The sequence below is a fragment of the Arachis hypogaea genome, chromosome 9 (genome assembly GCF_003086295.3).
Source record: "Arachis hypogaea cultivar Tifrunner chromosome 9, arahy.Tifrunner.gnm2.J5K5, whole genome shotgun sequence".
NCBI classification, from domain to species: Eukaryota; Viridiplantae; Streptophyta; class Magnoliopsida; order Fabales; family Fabaceae; genus Arachis; species Arachis hypogaea.
The window spans coordinates 108,479,581-108,500,908 of NC_092044.1; the positions used below are offsets into that span (position 1 = coordinate 108,479,581).

The 21,328-nt window shown below is 34.9% G+C and overlaps 2 protein-coding genes across 2 annotated transcripts; one reads left to right on the top strand and one right to left on the bottom strand.

Annotated features, from left to right (window-relative positions):
* Nucleotides 1–498: 498 nt before the first annotated feature.
* LOC112711588 (uncharacterized) lies at nucleotides 499–10,745 on the bottom strand. The gene is made up of 24 exons (XM_025764265.3): nucleotides 10,517–10,745; nucleotides 10,266–10,418; nucleotides 9,949–10,108; nucleotides 9,525–9,843; nucleotides 9,208–9,345; nucleotides 8,943–9,132; nucleotides 8,693–8,823; nucleotides 7,948–8,160; nucleotides 7,369–7,535; nucleotides 6,847–6,925; nucleotides 5,976–6,503; nucleotides 5,522–5,892; nucleotides 5,324–5,347; nucleotides 5,135–5,239; nucleotides 4,688–4,855; nucleotides 4,462–4,530; nucleotides 4,136–4,363; nucleotides 3,765–3,875; nucleotides 3,369–3,479; nucleotides 2,973–3,083; nucleotides 2,577–2,687; nucleotides 2,257–2,367; nucleotides 1,564–1,680; nucleotides 499–952 (listed from the first exon to the last, which is right to left on the bottom strand). Exons 1-24 carry the CDS (start codon nucleotides 10,617–10,619, stop codon nucleotides 790–792), a joined length of 3,981 nt encoding a protein of 1,326 aa, XP_025620050.1. The 5' UTR covers nucleotides 10,620–10,745; the 3' UTR covers nucleotides 499–789.
* Nucleotides 10,746–15,052: 4,307 nt separating this feature from the next.
* On the top strand, nucleotides 15,053–16,031 carry LOC112709479 (serine/threonine-protein phosphatase 7 long form homolog). The gene is made up of 3 exons (XM_025761362.1): nucleotides 15,053–15,639; nucleotides 15,733–15,823; nucleotides 15,921–16,031. Exons 1-3 carry the CDS (start codon nucleotides 15,053–15,055, stop codon nucleotides 16,029–16,031), a joined length of 789 nt encoding a protein of 262 aa, XP_025617147.1.
* Nucleotides 16,032–21,328: the final 5,297 nt, after the last annotated feature.

Below are 21,328 nucleotides of genomic sequence, written 5' to 3' on the forward strand. Positions count from 1 at the left end.
TTTTGATGACGATAATAATTTTGAGTTATGGGTGGAGTGATCCAGATGGTGATAAAGTAGTAGTGGGTGGGGATGGTGGTGGTGAATTCTGATTTTTTATGATGATTTTCTCAGTTCTGAGTTCTGGGTGGGGTGATTCAGATGGTGATGGAGTGGTAGTGGGTAGGGGGGAGGGGTGGTGGTGAGAAGAGAAGAGTATTTCTGTCATTTAAAAAATTAATTTGTTTAAAATGATTTTAAAATTACGTTGAACCATAGGAATGATTTTGTATAAAAAAAGAGTTAGAGATGAAAAAAATTTTCAACCTAAACCATAGAGACCAAAATCGTAAGCACAAGTCATAAGCACATGAGCTACAAACATAAGCACATGAGCTTTTAATTTACCAAACATAAAATGAGATGCTTGTTTTCTCCTCTTCAAAAAACTTTACAAAACTAAGCTTTAGTGTTTAAAATTAAAATTGTTTCTGGGTGAGTGGGAGCCAACAATACAAATTGTCAAATTGATTAGGTTGAATGTAAACTAAAGCAAAGCACATAATGGCATGCAGCAAGTCTCAGTTTCCCAATACATATTTCAGTTAAGAAAGATTGCCTGATCTACCGTATATTCTACTGTACTAATGTACTTTACCACAAATAAAACAAACTGCTTTCCTAAGAACTTCAAGATGCTTTCCCCTGCTCGAGCTAATCACGCATGTCTAAATACATATGAGCAATAAAATGGCCTTTCATTAATATTATTATATACATTAATTAACCTGCAAGAAGCAGCGATTGTCCTTAGTCGTCATCCTCATGATCAATCACCATTCTCAGCATCCTTCTGGATACAGTATTATCAGGAGGTGCACCAACAACAACTTCATCCTCCGAATCCACCAATTCAGGATCCACTTGATGATATTCTACTTTGTCCGAGTTTATTAAATCTACCCGCTCTCCACTGCCAATTCCATTCAATTCAACCACTAAATCAGTTTAACCTATAAAATTTCTCACAAACTGCATATGCATAATGTTAATTTCACATTTGCTATAGATAATGTAGAATGATTAGGATTTATCTAATTTGTGTTCTAAAGGCACAAATTAAGACTACTATTAGCATAAATTTTTAAACTTTTACTTTAATAAATAAATAATAAATGCATTGCAAATTTAAATTTTATATTTTTTTAATATAAATTTTCCTAATTGATAACCTTAACTTGTACCCTTAGTACATCTTAGCTAAACTCGATATAGAATTATGTCATCTGTGAATATAATGAATGAATATATCACATCAGCCTTTTTCATCTTCAATTCGAACTCAACCTACCTTATCCCATTACAATTAAACACAAAACCAGTAATACTAATGCTACTGTAGCAGCCAGGCAAACTGATGAATAGGAAATAAGTTTTGTTTCAGTAAAAGCGAACAAGTTGTGCTAAGTAGACAAAATATCTATGAACCTTTACTAATAAACTCATGGTCAGTCTAAATAATCAAAACTGATAACAGTATGCAATTGCTAAATTGACAAATAATATTGCACTTAGATGACATACCTTTCCGAAAGATCTTTACAGCCGCCATGAGAAGAATCGCTGTCCATTGTTCTCTCCTCAATTTGGATAGATTCAAGGTCATCGTGCTTTGATGCAAGCAGGGATCTTCTAGTTTTCCTACATCAGAAATTTAACAAATGTAAAAGAAGAAATTACAAGGAAAAACAAATCCGAAATGCAAGTTGAAATACATGGTTCTATTCACTCATGAAACCCAAATCAAATCACAAGTGATTAGAGTCATTGAATATGCATTTTTCGATCTTAGAAGGAAATCCTACCATGGATGTCAACCCAAAAAACGATCGTGTCCATTGAACACAAGTTCAGAAAGGCTTTGCCACTTTTTAAGAGATACTATTTACATCAAAGCTACAGTTTGAGATTGATATATAACAGTAAGGAATATATGTATACTATCAATTAAAGATGATGATTCAAACATGGCAGGTGCACCAATCAACCATGGTGCAACTCCAGAAAGCTAAATGTATCAGATGCATCTATCATCCATATAAACATTGAAAAAAAAGGTAAATTCTGAGCAATATTATTATGGCCCAATGAAGAAAAGAGGGAACATAGGCAGCAGCACATGATTACTTTAATTCCCTATTCCCATGTTTTTTTTGGAGAGAGAGAGAGAGAGAGAGAGAGAGAGAGAGAGAGAGAGAGAGAGAGAGAGAGAGATACTTGAGAACATTGCTGAGCATCTCATTATCAAGATCGTCTCTTGACAATGTATCTTCACTGGTATTTTCTTGAAACTCAACATTTGATTCCTGGCCAATCTTCATTTTTTTCCTAAACAAAAAGTCATTAATTCAGAACAGAATAAGCTTTAGACATGCAAGACAAGCTAATCCTATTTTCAAGTCAGAGCACATAGAGGCATGTCCCAGAAGAATGAACAGCTAAAACTAGATATATGATACAAACATGTATGCTTCTATCATTTATCAATGATCAGTAAACTCCCGTCCAAATAAAAGTTAAGCAAAAAAGACATTTACTTTCGAACAGAGCTGAGCATTTCATCATCGGAATCATCTTTTGACAAACTATCCTTGCTAGTCTGTTCATGTAGTTGCTCAATTGATACTTTGACATTCTTCATTTTTTTCCTGGAATTAAATAAATAGTTAGAAATTGAAGATAGAAGAGACTCATTCAGCAGGGCAGCACAACAAAGTTGTATTTGACAAAGTGGTGTAGTTGAGCTTAAGCATATATTTAATATTACGCACAAACAAGCCAATCCTATTTTCAAGTCAGAGCACATAGAGGCATGTCCCAGAAGAATGAACAGCTAAAACTAGATATCTGATACAAACATGTATGCTTCTATCATTTATCAATGATCAGTAAACTCCCCGTCCAAATAAAAGTTAAGCAAAAAAGACATTTACTTTCGAACAGAGCTGAGCATTTCATCATCGGAATCATCTTTTGACAAACTATCCTTGCTAGTCTGTTCATGTAGTTGTTCAATTGATACTTTGACATTCTTCATTTTTTTCCTGGAATTAAATAAATAGTTAGAAATTGAAGATAGAAGAGACTCATTCAGCAGGACAGCACAACAAAGTTGTATTTGACAAAGTGCTGTAGTTGAGCTTAAGCATATATTTAATATTACGCACAAACAAGCCAATCCTATTTTCAAGTCAGAGCACATAGAGGCATGTCCTAGAAGAATGAACAGCTAAAACTAGATATCTGATACAAACATGTATGCTTCTATCATTTATCAATGATCAGTAAACTCCCCGTCCAAATAAAAGTTAAGCAAAAAAGACATTTACTTTCGAACAGAGCTGAGCATTTCATCATCGGAATCATCTTTTGACAAACTATCCTTGCTAGTCTGTTCATGTAGTTGCTCAATTGATACTTTGACATTCTTCATTTTTTTCCTGGAATTAAATAAATAGTTAGAAATTGAAGATAGAAGAGACTCATTCAGCAGGGCAGCACAACAAAGTTGTATTTGACAAAGTTCTGTAGTTGAGCTTAAGCATATATTTAATATTACGCTCAAACAAGCCAATCCTATTTTCAAGTCAGAGCACATAGAGGCATGTCCCAGAAGAATGAACAGCTAAAACTAGATATCTGATACAAACATGTATGCTTCTATCATTTATCAATGATCAGTAAACTCCCCATCCAAATAAAAGTTAAGCAAAAAAGACATTTACTTTCGAACAGAGCTGAGCATTTCATCATCGGAATTATCTTTTGACAAACTATCCTTGCTAGTCTGTTCATGTAGTTGCTCAATTGATACTTTGACATTCTTCATTTTTTTCCTGGAATTAAATAAATAGTTAGAAATTGAAGATAGAAGAGACTCATTCAGCAGGGTAGCACAACAAAGTTGTATTTGACAAAGTGCTGTAGTTGAGCTTAAGCATATATTTAATATTACGCACAAACCTTGAGAAAATTTTGAGCTAAAACTATATATACAGAATGCTTGGATGTTTCGCATGACAGTTGGTGAATACAATATTGCAACTATATAGCATTATTATACCAACGATGTAGAGAAAGAAGATCAGCACATTACCTTGGGATCAATGATATCAATTTCTCATCATCAGATTCCTCCATTCTATCTTTTGAACCATCCACAAGATCTGCACCATTTTCAAGCATTTCTCCTCCAGAGCTCTTCTTCTGAGGAAAAGACAAGCCAAGCTGTTTAAGTTTTCGAGAGACTTGAGCAGGTGTGAATTTACCAGCCAAATCCAGTGAATTGGCTATCATGAAACTACATCTTCTGTGATCTTTAAATCTGCAACAATAAGAAAGTCCAAATCCCATGAGCAAAATCAAAAGCAGAGATAGGATAGTTCAAATGTAATCTTCCAACAAGCAACCAAGTGCACTCACTGTTCATATAAAACTCTGATTTGAGCTTCTTGATCTTCACTAAAAACATGGACCCTTTTTCTTTTCTGGCTGTAAAATATAGAGTTGAAAACAAATTCAAAAGAAAAAAAGTTGAAAATAAAAATATTTCTTGAACTAGGAATGGATGAGAAAAATATTTTTCCATATCCAGCTAACATGAATTTCAAGGGAAAAATCCAAAGCAGGAGTTAAAAAATACACTCACACATTAGGCCTGGTTGAAGAGGGTTCATCAGAATTGCGCATCTTTTTCTTAGGCCTAACTTTTAGTCCTAATTTTTTCAACTTATTGAAAATTTGAGCCGCTGAGATTTTTCCATGTTGATCTAGCGCTTCGGCAATACGACAACTGCATTGTGGATCATCTTTAAATCTAAAATATCAGTAGCAAGTTAAAGTCAGCAATGGCAATGAAGACCATCATTATAGGCAAGAGAAACAAATTTTTGAAAGCTATGAAAACAATTTATCATGCTAACTCCTTGAAGTATGTTTGAGGCAGTGGTGACATATGAAAAAGGCTAAATTGCCTATAGTCAAGGCATGATTTGAAGCACGCTTCAAAGTTTAGACAATAGAATTTGATAGGTTTAAACCTAATTCTGAAATGCTTCAAAGTTTAGACAATAGAATTTGATAGGTTTAAACCTACTTCTGAAAGAGCTCTTTGATTTGTTCTTCCAATTCACCATCAAGAATAAGTTTTTTCTTTCTCCTTGGAGCTATTTGAGATTCATCTTCCAACATTTTCCCCTCACTGTTTTGGCCCAATAAACAAAGTATTAGAAACAAGGAAATCTCATAATCACAGATCAACTATGATGATGAGTTGTAAATGCACCTATTATCATCCTTGCCATCCTTACTGCCAAGAAAAAAGAAGAAAAGGAGCAGATTATGAAATAAATAAAACAAATTGAAAATTAAAGAAACTTATCTTCAGTGAAATCTAAGTCAATAATAATTGGTACATTCTAAAATTGGTTATCTCAATCTAACTAAAGCTTGTCAAAAGCAGAGCTTGGGAATTTTATCCTACTTTTGATATCCGAACTCATGAGTGATCAGAACATCAGCTTCATCGTCACCAAGTGCATCAGCTATACTTCTACGAGTCCATACTTTTGCAGCAGATGAACCAACTTCTCCATCTCCTTGAGTACTACCCCAGTTTCTACTTTCTTTCCTCAAATGACCAAGCTCATCCAGTAAGTATTCAGCGTTGATGTAGTGGCATTCCCGTCGGGTCTTCCAAAAAAGGATTTCAACAAACAGTAGTGGTTGCTTTTTCATTTTCTTTAGCATTTTTCTCACCAAACTATTCAGGAAATCAACTATATCTGCATATTCATTGCAGGGGCATGATTTTTGTTCAACCAGGATGTCATAAAAAGTTGTGAGCAGCGACAACTGCAATAGTATATTAACAAACGTTATTCACATTCATAAACAACTAAATATCATTGAAGCTGGAATGCCTTTTGGACTTAAACCTGGTAGAACATTGCATGGAGTTCAAGGTCATCGCTAATTCTTCGCAACATGCTTATTATGTAATGATTTGTCGCAAGAGAATTGCTCTTATAAAACTTCAGCAGCCAGCATAATTTCTGAATAATATTGTGATTTGCAAAAGTAGCGACCAGTGTTGAGACCTTGAAATCGACTTCACAAATTGTATTTAATTGCTCTTCGTCAGAAGAATCAACGTTTTCATCCAACTCGTCCTCATTAGCATGCTTGGGATTCTTGTTTTCTGTTGGCTCCAGACTATCAAAGTTCCCAAACTCCTCAACAACATTTTCATGTTCACTATCATCAGGGACAACAATGCCTTCTTCACCAGGGAGATTTGCATTTGATGGGTTGTCCTTTTGCAGTGGCTGACTTTCAGCTGATTCATTACCAATACAGATGCCATCCTCCTTTTGCATGCTAGAATGCTCTTCAATTTGTTTGTCTGCTGATTCTATTACTTCAGGAAGTTTCTTCTTTCTTATTTTCTTTGATTTTTTAGACACCTTGAATTAGTAACGTACAAAATAAAGAAAAGGATTAAGAGTTGCAAAATTAGCAGATAATAAGCAAGATAAAAACACAAATGATAGTGGAGAATTTGACTTGTACGGTATTTGACTTTATGGTCCATTTTAATATCACTTTTCATTCAGTAAATTAAAGTACCCATTTTTAGAGTAATCTATATGATTGTTAAATTTTGGCCTGATTAATTATGTACACATTTCAATTTTTAAATGTTTGTAATGATTTAAATTTTTGGTTGCTAGCTTGAAAGCACACTTAAGTCAGATTTTAATCAACACTCAACAGTTCGAAACACATATATAAATAATCTCAGCTTACCCTCAATGCTCCCCGAGATTGGAGATTATCCATTAGCTTTACAACCTTGTGAATGATTTCCACCAGATCTGCAAGATCACTGACAAGAAACAACAATAGTAAGAACTGCAACAACAAAAAATGATACACAAACATAGATACAAAATATGCATTAAAATCACTATTATCATTAGTCATGACCATAGTTGGATACCTTTGGTTGTACACATAACAGATTGAAATTGAACAGTATCAATTAGTTGAGTTGACTAAAAAAGGAGAAAATGTTTGGATTATAAATAAACACCCTTCTGATTGCAATCATACTACAGGCTAGCAGCATAGAGCATTGCCCCATAACTTCTACAAATAGATATATAGAATATTAACTAGTACACATTGTAAAGGATCAAGAAATGTACTTCGGATAGATAATTATTCTACACCTGAATGCTGCCAAAGTATGAATTTAACACATAAAAAATTGCAATCCCATTTGTATGTTAGACGTGAGTTTTCCCTTTTTAGATTAAGAGGTTAAACCTTTTGGGTTGTTTGTGGTTGTCAAAAGTTTTGATCAAATTCAAGAGGAACTGAGTCATCCCTTCCTCAGTCTGATCATAAAATAACTTGTAAAGAAGGATGCGAGCTGTTTGTGGCTCCTTGGAATCTTCTGGAAATAATTTAAGTACCAAATCAAGCATGCGAATCTGCAAAATCAAGAAATGATAATTAGGCAGCCTATAGTGAGATTATGAGCAAAGGTGAAGTTCTTGCTACTATTCCCTAATTGACAGGGTTTTCCTAAATATGTATCCTTAGTATAAGAGTAAGACAATGATTATGGACTTGAGAAAAGGACAAGATTTTGACTGAAATGAGGAATGTGAAGAAAACGGAGTTGAAATGAGATGGTAATTTCCACGCAACAGTGTTCGCAAAAGTGAAGAATCTGAGGTATATTTATCATAACCTAGGCATCATAATTTAAAATAAGAGTACAGATGTAAAAGAAGGAAATGCCAAAAGTTGTCAATTTCCACATCACTGTGTAAGGGTACATACATCTTTGAAATCAAAAGCAAATAGCTTAAAATATTAGAATTTTGCAGCGAACATTACCATGTTTTTCAAAAGCGAACCAGCTGCAGATAGGAACTTGTAGTCATTTGTTTCCTTCAAACCTTCATAGGCTTGGCGCCACTTTGAGATCACTAATTGAAACATTGCCTCATTCAAGGATGCTGCAATTGGACCACATATTTGACCGTTGAAATCTGAGGAATAAACATCTTTGTCGCCCAATGTCTCAAATGTATCCCCTCCCTCCTTACTCTATTAAAGAAGAGATAACATGTATGAAAAAATATTAAAATATTTCAAAGAACCAACCCAAAATAGATATCAAAGTAATAAGGGCCTATTATTTAAACCCAAAGTTTGTGATCATATCCTTTCACAAAGGAAAGGTAGTACTATTATAAATCAAGGCAGAAGTGATCTTCATAGGCTCACACCGCATAAGCACAAATGATGTTGCAATTTACTTTATAATTGTAATGGTATTTTATTAGTTTCCAATCATTCAGCCAAAATTCTTCTGTCATAAATTTATCATTCATCAGGTGAATAAAGAGTTATTTCTATATTTAGCTAAATGAAACCAATACAGTTGCATACTTGAGTAAAAATGTCAGGAACTTATGTGTGGAGAATCTACATCAAGTTCCAAAGTTCAGATGAATCAGAAATCATTCCTGGTTAGAACCATGAATATCATGAAAATATGGATTTAACATCTCTAGCATTAATAGAGGAAGGGAGAAAATGTGCCAAGAGATATGAGATCTCAACTAACTATTCTCACCTTAGAAGCTGAATACTTGTGAAACTGAAATGAAGTGACAAATTCAGCCACTTGAAAGAAAACAACAACGTCACTTTTTTGAATTGCAGGATGCTCCTTTTCAATATCCTCACGAATAGACCGCATCAAAACTGGCACGGGTTAAACTTACAATGCGATTACTTTCTTACTTTCTGGTTTGCAATTGAAAAAACTATAGAATAATATACTTGTAACTAAAAATAAAAATAAGAAATCGTAAAAGTTATACCATTGTATCCCCCAGAAAGGAACTGACTAATAAATGCTTGAAGCAACTCCAATATCTTATCCTTTGTTGGAGGAAACCTTGGATGGTCCCATGCAATTTTTTTGGCATGTGCTCGCGTGATGTTTTTTGATTTAAGCATTACATTATGAGAAGAATTAGGATTTCCTTTAAGTACTGCCTTAGAACCATCCTACCGAAAAGAGCAAACTGGTATCATTGAAGTTTACTATAATGAAAGCTAAACAGAAGAGAAAAAATGTAATACCATGGTAAGCCTTGAAAATGTCCCACTAAATTGAGAATGCCTACTAAAATTGTTGAGACTACAGATATTTTTTTTCTTCTTTTCCTCCTCCATAATGGACTGGAGACTGTTAAGAGAAGCTTGGGAGTTTTCCTCCACCTGAGAAACAAGACAAAACATAACACTTAAAGATAAGAAACAAAACCGCTAGAGGGGTAGCAGATACCAAGATGAAATTATTACGTATCCAAAGAAACTAGTTCATTGTATTGTTGAAATACATTCTAGAAAGAATAATGTAAATTAGTAACTTGATGCGCTAAGTTGAGAGGGAAAACCTTTGCTCCATGTAAATGTGTCTTAACAATCAACACTGGATCCTGACCGAAGAATATGTAATGGAAAATTTCCAGTAGAAGCAAGTTATCCTGCTGGAGATAAACGCTGGAGCCACCGACATATTGAGATATAACCAATAGTATATCCATTACATTTTCACGGAACAACAGTTCCAGAAACTTATCTCTCACTGATAAGAACTCAGTAGCAAATCCCGCTGAACTCTGTTGCAATGGGATTTCCTGTACAGCCAGGATATTTCTAAATAATGTTAGCAGTAGCTGTACCAATTTCCAATCATCCTCAGTGAATGCATCACTGTAAAACAGAACAAATAAATAAGAGATATGCCAACACAAGCTACAGGTTCCCAATTCCTTCCCTTCTAATGATTTTCAACAATAGTTACAATATAAAGCTTACTGCTCCAAATTCTCGAGTGGTCTTTCTAGGAATGACACTACCACAGCAACTACATCACTACTCGTCAGTGCAGACTTCAATCCCCACAGATACTCAAGCTGCTGCTGAATATCCGTGGAACCTGGTTCTATTGGCATTGTAAGGAACACCAAAACCTTCACTGAAATAAATAAACAAATATATATATATATATATATATATATATATATATATATATATATATATAGAAAAGGCCATCAACAACCAAAAATCAATCAAACCCACACAACAATCAGCATCATTCATGCAAATTCAAATAAGTAAAAACAAAGCTAAACCTGCATTCAAAAGCAAATTTCGATCCTCCTGGTAGTACTCAATGATCGGAATCAAATCCTTGGAAACCTTGTTCCATTTGCACACCTGCTTGAATGCGTCACGGGTTTGTGGGTCGTCGCGCCGCAGAAACCTCAGCAAGTCTTTCAGGTTATCTGGAAAGTCGGTACCGATAATTGACCCATTAGGAACCGAGAAACCTTCACCGAATTGAATTTAGAGAACAAAAATGGCAAATGGGTGAAATTAATACCGAGGCAGTATTCTCCCTTGACGTAGCCTATACGGTTGCCTTGGTCATCCTCCTCGACGGTGCCTAGGGAGGCGCAGATTAGGGATAATCCTTCCATGTCCATGGTGTTTGCTGATGTTGCTCAGGACTAGGGTATTGTTGGAATCAGAATAAGATTCTGCGGAATTTTTAGGTTGGAGGTTGCAGAGTAGGTTATTTGGGGATCTGAGTGTGCGTGAGCTGAATTGAAGAGGCGGAAAGTTTTCCCGCGCTTTTGAGGGCGCGCACTAGAAACGACACCGTTTAACCTTTGTTGATTTGTCAAAAATAAATATATTCATAAAATAATAGGCAACCACTAAAATTTATTATTTTTAGTTAGTAGTTAATAAGTTTAAAAGTGTGAACTATAATAATTAAAAATAATAATAATAAATAATAAATTTTAATAATCCTTAAATATTTCTTTTTATAATATAATTTGAGAGTAAATTTTTTAATTAATATTTTCGAACATCTTTTAAAATATTTTTAAAAATTTAATTTTTATACTATATTAATATAAAAAAATTTTCACAAAAATTAATCATGTATTGTCAAATCATAAAAAATAATTAATTTTTAAATTTACCAGTTAAAAAATTATATAAACACATAATTCAGTCAAATCTGACTGAATGATTACGTAAAATTCTATACGTTATCAAAATTGAATTTTATTTTAAAGGTTAAGGCATACTATTTTTAAGAAAAAGGTTGATTATGTTGTAAAACAACTAAATAAATAAGAAAGATGTAAATATACGATAGGAAAATATAAATATAAAACTCTAGTGTTAATGTTCACTAATATAATTATTTTGATATAATAAAAGTAATTTATATATTACTAATACAAGTAGTCTCGTATGTAAAGAAAGAGAGAGAGAATATTGTATTGATTGTTGTTGTATTATTGCCTGAGACTTAAGCCTCTATTTATACATGAGTGAAGCTTTGAATTTTCAAACTTCATTAATGCTCAATTTAACTTGGGAGCTTCACTTTTTCATAGGAAAAATCAGCCACCCAAGTATTGAATGGCCATTCACGTTATCATGTTTATCACAACACTCTCCTTTGGATGACCATTTAGGATTATTGTCTCGTTAAAACGTTACTAAAAAAATCCAGTGGGAAAAAACCTTAGTGAAGGAAAAAGAGTACAATATCCTTTGTGATTGGGACTGCCTCATTAAAAACCTTGTCAAGAAAAACCAATGGAAAAAAACTTGACCAAGGAAAAAAGAGTACAGTCTCTCCCTCTTGTCGACATCATTTAATGTCTCGAAATTGGCGCATCTCAATCTCATGTACCAATCTTTCAAATGAGGATTTTGGGAGTGACTTTGTGAATAAATCTGCCAAATTGTCACTTGAGCGGATCTGTTGGATATCAATTGTCCCTTGATTTTGAAGATCATGAGTGAAGAAGAATTTGGGAGAAATATGCTTTGTTCTATCACCTTTGATATATCCGCCTTTAAGTTGAGCAATACATGCTGTATTATCTTCAAACAAGACAGTTGGAGCTATCTTCTGATCAATCAGTCCACATGATGACAGAATATATTGGATCAAACTTCTGAGCCAAAAACATTTGCGACTTGCTTCATGAATCGCTAGTATTTCAGCATGATTAGAAGATGTTGCCGCAATCGTCTGTTTTGTGGACCTCTATGATATAGTTGTACCACCATATGTGAATATGTATCCTGTTTGAGATCTCCCTTTATATGGATCAGACAAGTATTCAGCATCTGCATAACCAACTAATTGTGACTTGGATCCATAGGGATAAAACAACCCCAAATCAATCGTTCCATGAAGATATCGAAAGATCTGTTTGATTCCACTCCAATGTCTTCTGGTTGGAGAGGAACTATATCTTGCTAGTAAATTCACCGCGAATGATATGTCAGGTCGCGTATTATTGGCAAGATATATTAGTGCTCCAATGGCACTAAGACATGGTACTTCGGGACCAAGGATATCTTCATTCTCTTTTTTAGGATGGAATTGATCCATTTCCATATCCAAAGATCTTACGATCATTGGGGTACTCAAAGGATGTGACTTATCCATATAAAATCTTTTTAAGATCTTTTCTATGTATGTCACTTGATGAATAAAGATCTCATTTTTTGTATGCTCGATCTGCAGGCTGAGACAAAATTTAGTCCTTCCAAGATCTTTCATCTCAAACTCTTCTTTCAGAGTTTTTATAATTGTTGGAATCTCTTCAGGAGTCCCAATGATATTTAAATCATCAACGTACACAGCAATTATAATGAACCTAGATGCAGATTTCTTTAGGAAAACACATGGGCAGATATCATCATTCTTGAATCCGTTTTTGGCCAGATACTCAGTAAGACAATTATACCACATTCGTCCAGATTGCTTTAGACCATATAAAGATCTTTGCAATTTGACTGAGTATAACCCTTGCGAATATTCATTGGATGGTTTGGATATCTTTAGTCCTTCAGGGACTTTCATATAAATTGTTGTTGTATGTAAAGAAAGAGAGAAAGAATATTGTATTAATTGTTGTTGTATTATTGCCTAAGGCTTGAGTGAAGCTTTGAATTTTCAAACTTCATTAATGCTCAATTTAACTTGGGAGCTTCACTTTTTCATAGAAAAAATCAACCACCCAAGTATTAAATGGTCATCCACGTTATCATGTTTATCACAACAGATTAATTGTTCATTGTCAAAATTTAAAATTGATAGTAGAATTGAACTTTATAGAAAGAAAATTATTAGAAAAAAAACGTTACGAATATTTGTAAAATTTTTTGAAAATATTAAAGACAAGAAATAAACTTTACTCTTTTATAATTTTATGAAAAGCGATTTTATTTACACATATAGTTAAAGATGAAAAATGGATATCTAAGTGTATATTGCTAAATTAATGTTTAGAAAAATATATAATGTTATCATATTTCTTTAATGTTTTTATCATTGTTTACCCATTGCTCACATGCTAATTTTAGACGTGTTATATTATACATACGCATTTCTTTTTCTTTCGTTTGGAAAATATATAATGTTATCATATTTCTTTAATGTTTTTATCATTATTTACCCATTGCTCACATGCTAATTTTAGACGTGTTATATTATACAGAGATTTTTAATTTTGATATGGATGGGTTGATAGAGTATAGCAGCGATATGGAGGTTAATGGTATTTCACGAATTTGTGATGGTTGGGTAGAAGAAATCGGTGGCACCGAGTTGGAGGAAGGAAATCGGAGGCACCGATTTCAGGACGCGGATGGTGCACAAATCGGTGGGTCCGATTGGTGCACCCTGTTCACACGTCACGCATGCAATTGCCTCCCTTGGTTGGCCCGTGACTCCCTCATCTAAAAGACCAATGTTTTCCCCCTCTCAGCAGTATTCCTTTCACTCTCGTCTCCCTCTCTTCAACACACTCAACCCCACCATTTTTTTCCTTCATCACCATTGTTGGACCACAACAAACCTTCAACAAAATTCAAAGAAAATGTCAAGAAGACCAAAAATTAAAGAAATAAATCAATCAGAGCTTCATATTGTTAATTATCTTAGACATCTAAATTATGTAAGTTTTTATTTTTTAATAATTTGATTTAATAATAATAATAGTGATAATATTAAATTTGATTAGCAATATATATTGTAATGGCACTAAGTAGAGATTAATCATGTATGTGTGTATGATTTTATTATTAGGTGGTTAGAAATAGAAATTAAAATAGGAATTAATCATGTATGTATGTATGATATGGTATGGTAAGCTCTACGGAATAATTGAGTTTTTTTTTATAGTTAATGAATGACTGAAAGAAGAAGGAGAATGAGATGAGATCTATACATATTAGATTAAAGTAGATTAATATTGTTGTTGTTGTAATTACTAGCAGTAGTAATTGAGTTTAATAATTATTATGATTAATAATAAAAATTTAATAAATTATTTTATTTATGATCATTAATAATTGAATTTTAATTCAGTAAACTTTAGACAATAAATTAGTAATAACTAAACTTAGATTAGGAAATTATGTTGTCTTATGAACAACAGCAACAATAATAATAATAAAATTAGTATACTATTTTATGAATAATAATAACAATAATAAAATTAGTATGCTGGTTTACAAATAAATAGTTTATCAGTCGTGAAATTATTCTGGTTAGTTAATTAAGGTTAAATAATTTTTGTTATAAGGTAATGAATATGATTGAAGGATTTTTGTATAACAGATTTACTGTGTATATTTGAAATGCAATTATGCCCGAACTAGTTATAATGGACATGTAAGGATAATTGTGTTTTTGAGAATATAGTTATATTATACTGGTACTTATAGCGAAAATGTAATATTGTAGGGTTCACGGATGTTGATGTGTGATCATTTAAAGCCGCCGGATCCATACAACCAAATTGTTGAGTCACACTTACGCGAGACTGGATTTTATTATGTTTTTTAAATTGGAGTTATCCAATGTTAGTCAGCAATGATTAATGCTCTAATTGAGAGATGGCGGCCTGAGATTCACACGTTTCATTTTCCGGTTGGTGAGTGTGCCGTGACCTTAGAGGATGTGGCGATAATTCTCGGTTTGCCGACAAATGGTCTTCCAGTTACAGGACCGACCATGAGTAGTTTTGAGGCATTGGAAGCCGAGTGCTTGCACCAATTTGGAGTTGCACCGAGGAAGACGAACTGTAGAGGGAGCTTTATAAAATTAACATGGTTTAGGAGTTTGAAAGATCGTATAGTGTTGAATGATGATGTGCACATTCAGATGTATGTAAAGTGTCACATAATGTTGATATTTGGGACAATTCTGTTTGGAGATAAGTCGAGTGCAGCTGTGCATTGGAAATTTTTACCTTTACTCCGTAACTTTGGTCAGATCATACAGTTTAGTTGGGGTTCGGCATGCCTGACACATTTGTATAGATCATTGTGTAGGGCAACTCGCGTCGACTGCAAGGAGATGGACGGTCCATTGACACTGTTACTCACTTGGGCTTGGATCTGGCTGCCATTTCTAGCGCCGATTCCCGGCAATCCCCGAGTGTTTCCAATTGCAAACAGGTAAGTTTTATTAAAGTATGCATTGAAAGAAATGATAGAAATTGTATTTTGTTTTCCACAAGATAAGTTAACTAATGGATTGTCCGACGACAGGTGGTGTAACTGGGACCGTGAAAACTATGCGTACCGATATAATTCGCTTGCGCACTATAAGAGGTTGTTGGATGATCTACAAGAAGGACAGGTATGTTGTAAAATACAAGTACCGTATGTAACTTGTTAAGTGAATTAATTGTTGTGTAATCATCTGACTGGTTCGATGTGTCCAGTTTGTTTGGCAGGCTTATGGCATTGGAAACATCGACCCAAACGTGATTCCTTTAGACATACGTCATAATTCGGTTATCTGGAGTGTCACAGTGCCACTTGTATCTTTTGAATGCATCGAGTGACATGCATTTGATAGAGTCAGGAGGCAATTTGGATTAAGACAGGGTGTTCCTAATCAAGAGCGGGATTTAGGTGCATCACAAGGCGAAGTTCTAACTGGACCTAAGAATCAAGATTGGGCCAATAGCCACTCTTTTTAGGTGATGCAGTGGACCAATCAGTATAGTCACACTCTCTCTGATGACTTGGTGCATTTACATTATCCATTGAAAATTTACATGCATTGGTACCGAGAAGCATTTGGTGACCACTTGCAATTGTCGAACCTTGTATTCGAAGAGAATCTAGAAGGTCCTCCACCACCACTGGCATCGGAACCGGAACCGGCACCGATACCTCCACCACCACCGCCACAGGAACCGCCGTAACAGGGGGTTGAGTATTTTGCACCATATGTTCCTGACACCACCACAACAGTACTTCTTCTACATTTTCGTAACCTTGATCAACCAGCCACAACAATTACCATATTCTATACATTTGGCATAAAATGTCATCGGTTCCGACTTATATACCCGATAGTCTACACCTCTCCGGATGGTATAATCTTTCATTGCCTTGATTACTGCCTCCCTTAGCTTGAACTGAATTCCATCCCCACTGTGAACTCACCATCCGCCACAACAGGAAGCACTGCATACATCAAAAATAATAAATCCTTTATTGTGTACTCAGCAATAAATCATTTATTACAACTCAATTAATAAACACACTTTACCATGTAAGATCATAATAGTCTTTTTTGTCGCTATTTCTATCTACGTAAAGAACAACTAAATATAATTCATAACAAAGAACTATTAATAAATAAAAAAAATCAAATACTATGGTCACAAATGACTATCCACATATCACATATATTACTTATCTGACTTATTGATCTGCTACTTAAGAGTTTCATATATCTATCTAGCTTTATGCACCTGGATTCATATATTGCGGAAACTCCGGCGTGTGTATAGCCTCCAAATCCATTGATCGCATGAAAGAAGGCTTCTGAAACGGATGCGGGTTTGCTAGTGCATTTGCAACTTCCGCCACATCTGCGTTCATGGCGCCGCCAGCTTCATCTTCATCTTCACCTGGACCAACTATCTCATAGTTACTTTCAAATTCATACTCGCTTTCACTATTATAATCTTCCAATTCAATGTTACGGTCCGCTTCAGATTACTCAAACTCAACATACAACTCGATGCACGACATTCGGTGGCGATTTTCCATATACATTGAAAACATTTCATGCATACTAGCTTCATCCATCACGTACTTGGTCTAAAATTAAACGAACCCACCAAACACAGATAAAGGATACCTGTACAAAATACACGATACTCTCCTAGATCTTTGAGAATCTATCTTCTCACAAATCACACCTTTCAATTCCTCAAATGACAATGTGAATGGAATAACATCTAATGAATTTTCACACACAAATTGAACTCCTTCATATGTTTGCAACAAAATCTGCCCGTAATAATAAATTTTCAACACAACTCTATCATCCATATCAGTATACGTAGTTGCCTATTCTCACACTCACTAAAATTTATTCTACAAGAATGAAGGAGAAGAATGAGAGAAGAGGAAGAACATCAGCTGAGACCGGCGATGAAGAAATGAGGCTTCTGTGATTTTTTTTCATTTTATGTATGCAGTTACAGGCAAATCGGACGAACCGACCGCGTGCCACACAAATCGCTCGGTCCGATTGGTGCACTCCCGGATTAAAAAAATTTTTTGGCCACCCGAAATCGGTGGGTCCGATTACTGCACTCTTCATTTTATAAAATTGGACTCCCACAAATCGGTGGGTCCGATTTGTAGTCCTTCCTCTCTGCTTGAAATCGGACCCACCGATTTCTTCCCCCCCCCCAAATTTCTAAAAGCAACGTCATCATAACAGTGTAATTCCCCCCTAATAATCATAACGCAACATAGCTCACACCACTAAATCATATAAAAAAATCAGCCTATTATACATACGCATTTCTTTTTCTTTCATTTGGAAAATTTCAAATTTTTTTTAGCTTTTGATTTATAAAAAGTAATAATATTAATATCTGGTATAATTTTTAATATCAAATTATAGCTTTTTAAAAAGCTATTTAAGTGTTTATAGAAAAGTTAAAAAAATAAATTTTCTCATAGTAAAATTTTTTTATTATATTTATTTTAAGGGTTAAGTACTGAAATCGTCCCTAAGGTCTGGGGTGAAAATCAAAATCGTTCCCGACCTTTTTTTGTTATTAAAATCATTCTCAACATTACAAAACGTTATAAAATCATCTTTTTCCACTTCAATTTTATTTTTTTACCATATTACCCTTCATTATTAATAAAAAATCCTAACTTATAAAAAAAAAGAAAAAGCGTAAAGGGGAAAGGGGGGCAGGGAACGCGAAGGGAGAAGAGGGGGGAGGGGGTTTCGGGAAGAAGAGGGGGAGGGGGAAGGGGAAGGGTCTTCGCCGCCGCCACCGATCTTCACTGCCGCCGTCGCTCTTCGCTGCTGCCGCCGCTCTGCTCCTCGGGGAAAGGGGGAAGGGAGCGCGAAGGGAGAAGAGGGGGGAGGGGGGTTCGGGAAGAAGAGGGGGAAGGGGAAGGGTCCTCGCCGCCGCCACCGGTCTTCACTGCCGCCGTCGCTCTTCGCTACTGCCGCCACTCTGCTCCTCGGGGAAAGGAGGAAAGGAACGCGAAGGGAGAAGAGGGGGAAGGGGAAGGGTCCTCGCCGCTGCCACCGGTCTTCACTGCCGCCGTCGCTCTTCGCTGCCGCCACCACCGCTGTTCCTCGTCGTCTCCGCTGGATCTCCGCCGTTTCTGCTCCTCCTCCTCGCTCGGCCGCCGGTGTCGCTACTCACCGGTTTTTGGTTTCTAGTTTCTTATGGTTTCTTTTAGTTCCGTTGCTTCTGCATGCTTCTGATTATCAATCTGCTTTCTATGTTGTTGTTCTTCTTCAGTGATTGACTGCCTCTGCTTCTCCTTCTGCTTCTGCTTGAACTTTTTTCACTGGTGAAGAAAATGAAGATTTATTTGTTGAACTGAAATTGATGATTGTTGAACTGTTGTCAAATTTAAATTTGTTAGTGATTTATTTTGCTGAATTTGTTATTGTTCAATTTGCTGGATTTGTTGTTGTTGCTGATGAAGAAGAGAAAAAGAATTGTTGTTGTTGTAGATTTGTTGTTGTTGCCAGTGAGTGTTGCTGGTGGCGGAGGAGTAGAGGAGAGAGAGCGCGAGGGGAGGGCGGAGGAGGGTGGCGGTGTTGAAGTTGAACAAGAAGAGGAAGAAGCTGGGTTTTCTCACTGGGAAGAGACATCGGAGGTGGAGGTGGGGGTGGGGGTGGGGGAGGAGTTTTTGTTTTTCTTTTTGTTTTTATTTTTTATTTTTTTATTAATAGTTAAGGGTAATTTGGTCAAAAAATAAAATTGAGATAAAAAAATGACAATTTTATAACGTTTGTAATGTTGGGGATGATTTTAATAACAAAAAAGGTCGGGGACGATTTTGATTTTCACCCCAGACCTTAGGGATGATTTCAGTACTTAACCCTTTCTTTTAAAATAAATACTTTTAGAACTAAAAAACTAAAAACAAAATTAATTCCTATGACTCCTTTTTCTACTGCTTTCTTCTTCTTACTCTATTTAAAAATTTGCACATTTTAAAATAAGTTTTTTATATTTCTAAATTAAAATTTTTGTACTTTTTAATGAAACTCTTATTTTTTTAAGAAAAAGAGTACATACTCATTTTTGTTCTCAAAAATTTTAGACCGGACACTTTAGTCCCTAACTAAAATTAATTACTCAATTAGTCTCTAACAATTAACTCCGTCAGACACTTAGGTCTTTTGCTCCGTCAACTCTAACGGAGGACAAAATGATCCTTGATAACTCTAATAGAGGACAAAGTTATCCTTGACAACTATAATAGAGGACAAAATAATCTCTAAACCCCTCCGTTCAGAAATGACACCGTTCTACCCCAATTTCCATCATATCTCGTATAGCCTTAACATTCATACTCTCCTTCTTCACCTTCACAGTCTTTTTCTTCATTTTCTCCTTCCTCCTCTTCAACTCCAAGATCAAACTATGGTGTAACTACACGCGTGTCACACCTACATCAACATGTCATGGACCACACACTTTCTAAATATCTGGGACTAGTATACCCACATCCTCCCCACTTCGCCCACCAAAAGCATACACCTCCACATCCTCGATAACTGCATCATTTCCAACCCCGACAACATCTACCACATCCTCAAGATTAAGTTCTACAACTACCTTAAGGGTACGACTTTCTCCACTATTTGCCAAGTAATATAGGGGTGTGTTTGGCAAACACGTTGGAGATGATAAAAGTGCATTTAAGTGCTTTGAACGCTGTTCTTTGATGTTTGGCAACTTTTTTTTCTCTAAACGCAGACGTAATTTTGCATCTCAAAAGTCCGTTCACTTGAAGCAAGAAATTATAGTTTCTGCGTTCACTCAACGTACGTTTAAATTTGTTGCTAGTCATTATTGGTTTTCTCCATAATTTTTTTCTAAATAAAAGAATAAGTTATTAACAAATCGGACTTGCTGTCTAGATTCATGGGATCTATCGAAGACGATAAGTACTTGGGAGATATAGTCATTAGTTTCCTGACTATGATTTGGTTGAAAATAAGTTGAGGATTTTTCTTTTTGTGAACATTGAAGTTGCAGAATGTGCACATGTAGTTTGAAGTTGCAATGTTAGACTGTTAGGGTTATGCGAGATATGATGAAAATTGAGAGAGAACAGTGTTGTTTCTACACAGAGGTTGCCAGGAACCATTTTGTCTTCTGTTAGAAACTTAGAGTTGTCAAGCCGTCAAGGATAATTTTGTCCTCCATTAGAGTTGACGGAGCAAATGACCTAAGTGACTGATGGAGTTAATTGTTAGGGACCAATCGAGTAATTAATTTTAGTCGAAGACTAAAGTGTCTGGTCCAAAATTCTGTGAGGACCAAAATTGATATATGCTCTTAAAAATAATATAAAATTTTAACTAAATTAAGACTAAATGTTAGAGAAAAAATAATTTTTAATTTCAAATCACTATTTATAACATGATTCTATAAATGTTCATATGTCATCTTGTAAGACTCAAAATAAAATTAAAATTAAAACCAGCATTAAAGATGAACATTGTAATGTTAAATTGAAATATCAAATCAATTTTTATAATATATGATTCAACAAATACTTATATAACATTGTGTGAAATTCAAAATAAAATTAAACTAAAATTAATATTGAAAATGTTCTT

Bases quoted from the DNA above. Each gene is read 5' to 3' on its own strand.
- LOC112711588 (XM_025764265.3), bottom strand. From the start codon at position 10,619: ATGGACATGGAAGGATTATCCCTAATCTGCGCCTCCCTAGGCACCGTC. The intron at 10,109-10,265 runs GTTTAGCTTTGT...TATTTATTTCAG, and splicing joins AAATTTGCTTTTGAATGCAG to TGAAGGTTTTGGTGTTCCTT. The intron at 9,133-9,207 runs GTATTACATTTT...TCTTTTCGGTAG, and splicing joins CATTTTCAAGGCTTACCATG to GATGGTTCTAAGGCAGTACT.
- LOC112709479 (XM_025761362.1), top strand. From the start codon at position 15,053: ATGATTAATGCTCTAATTGAGAGATGGCGGCCTGAGATTCACACGTTT. The intron at 15,640-15,732 runs GTAAGTTTTATT...GTCCGACGACAG, and splicing joins GTGTTTCCAATTGCAAACAG to GTGGTGTAACTGGGACCGTG. The intron at 15,824-15,920 runs GTATGTTGTAAA...TTTGTTTGGCAG, and splicing joins ATGATCTACAAGAAGGACAG to GCTTATGGCATTGGAAACAT.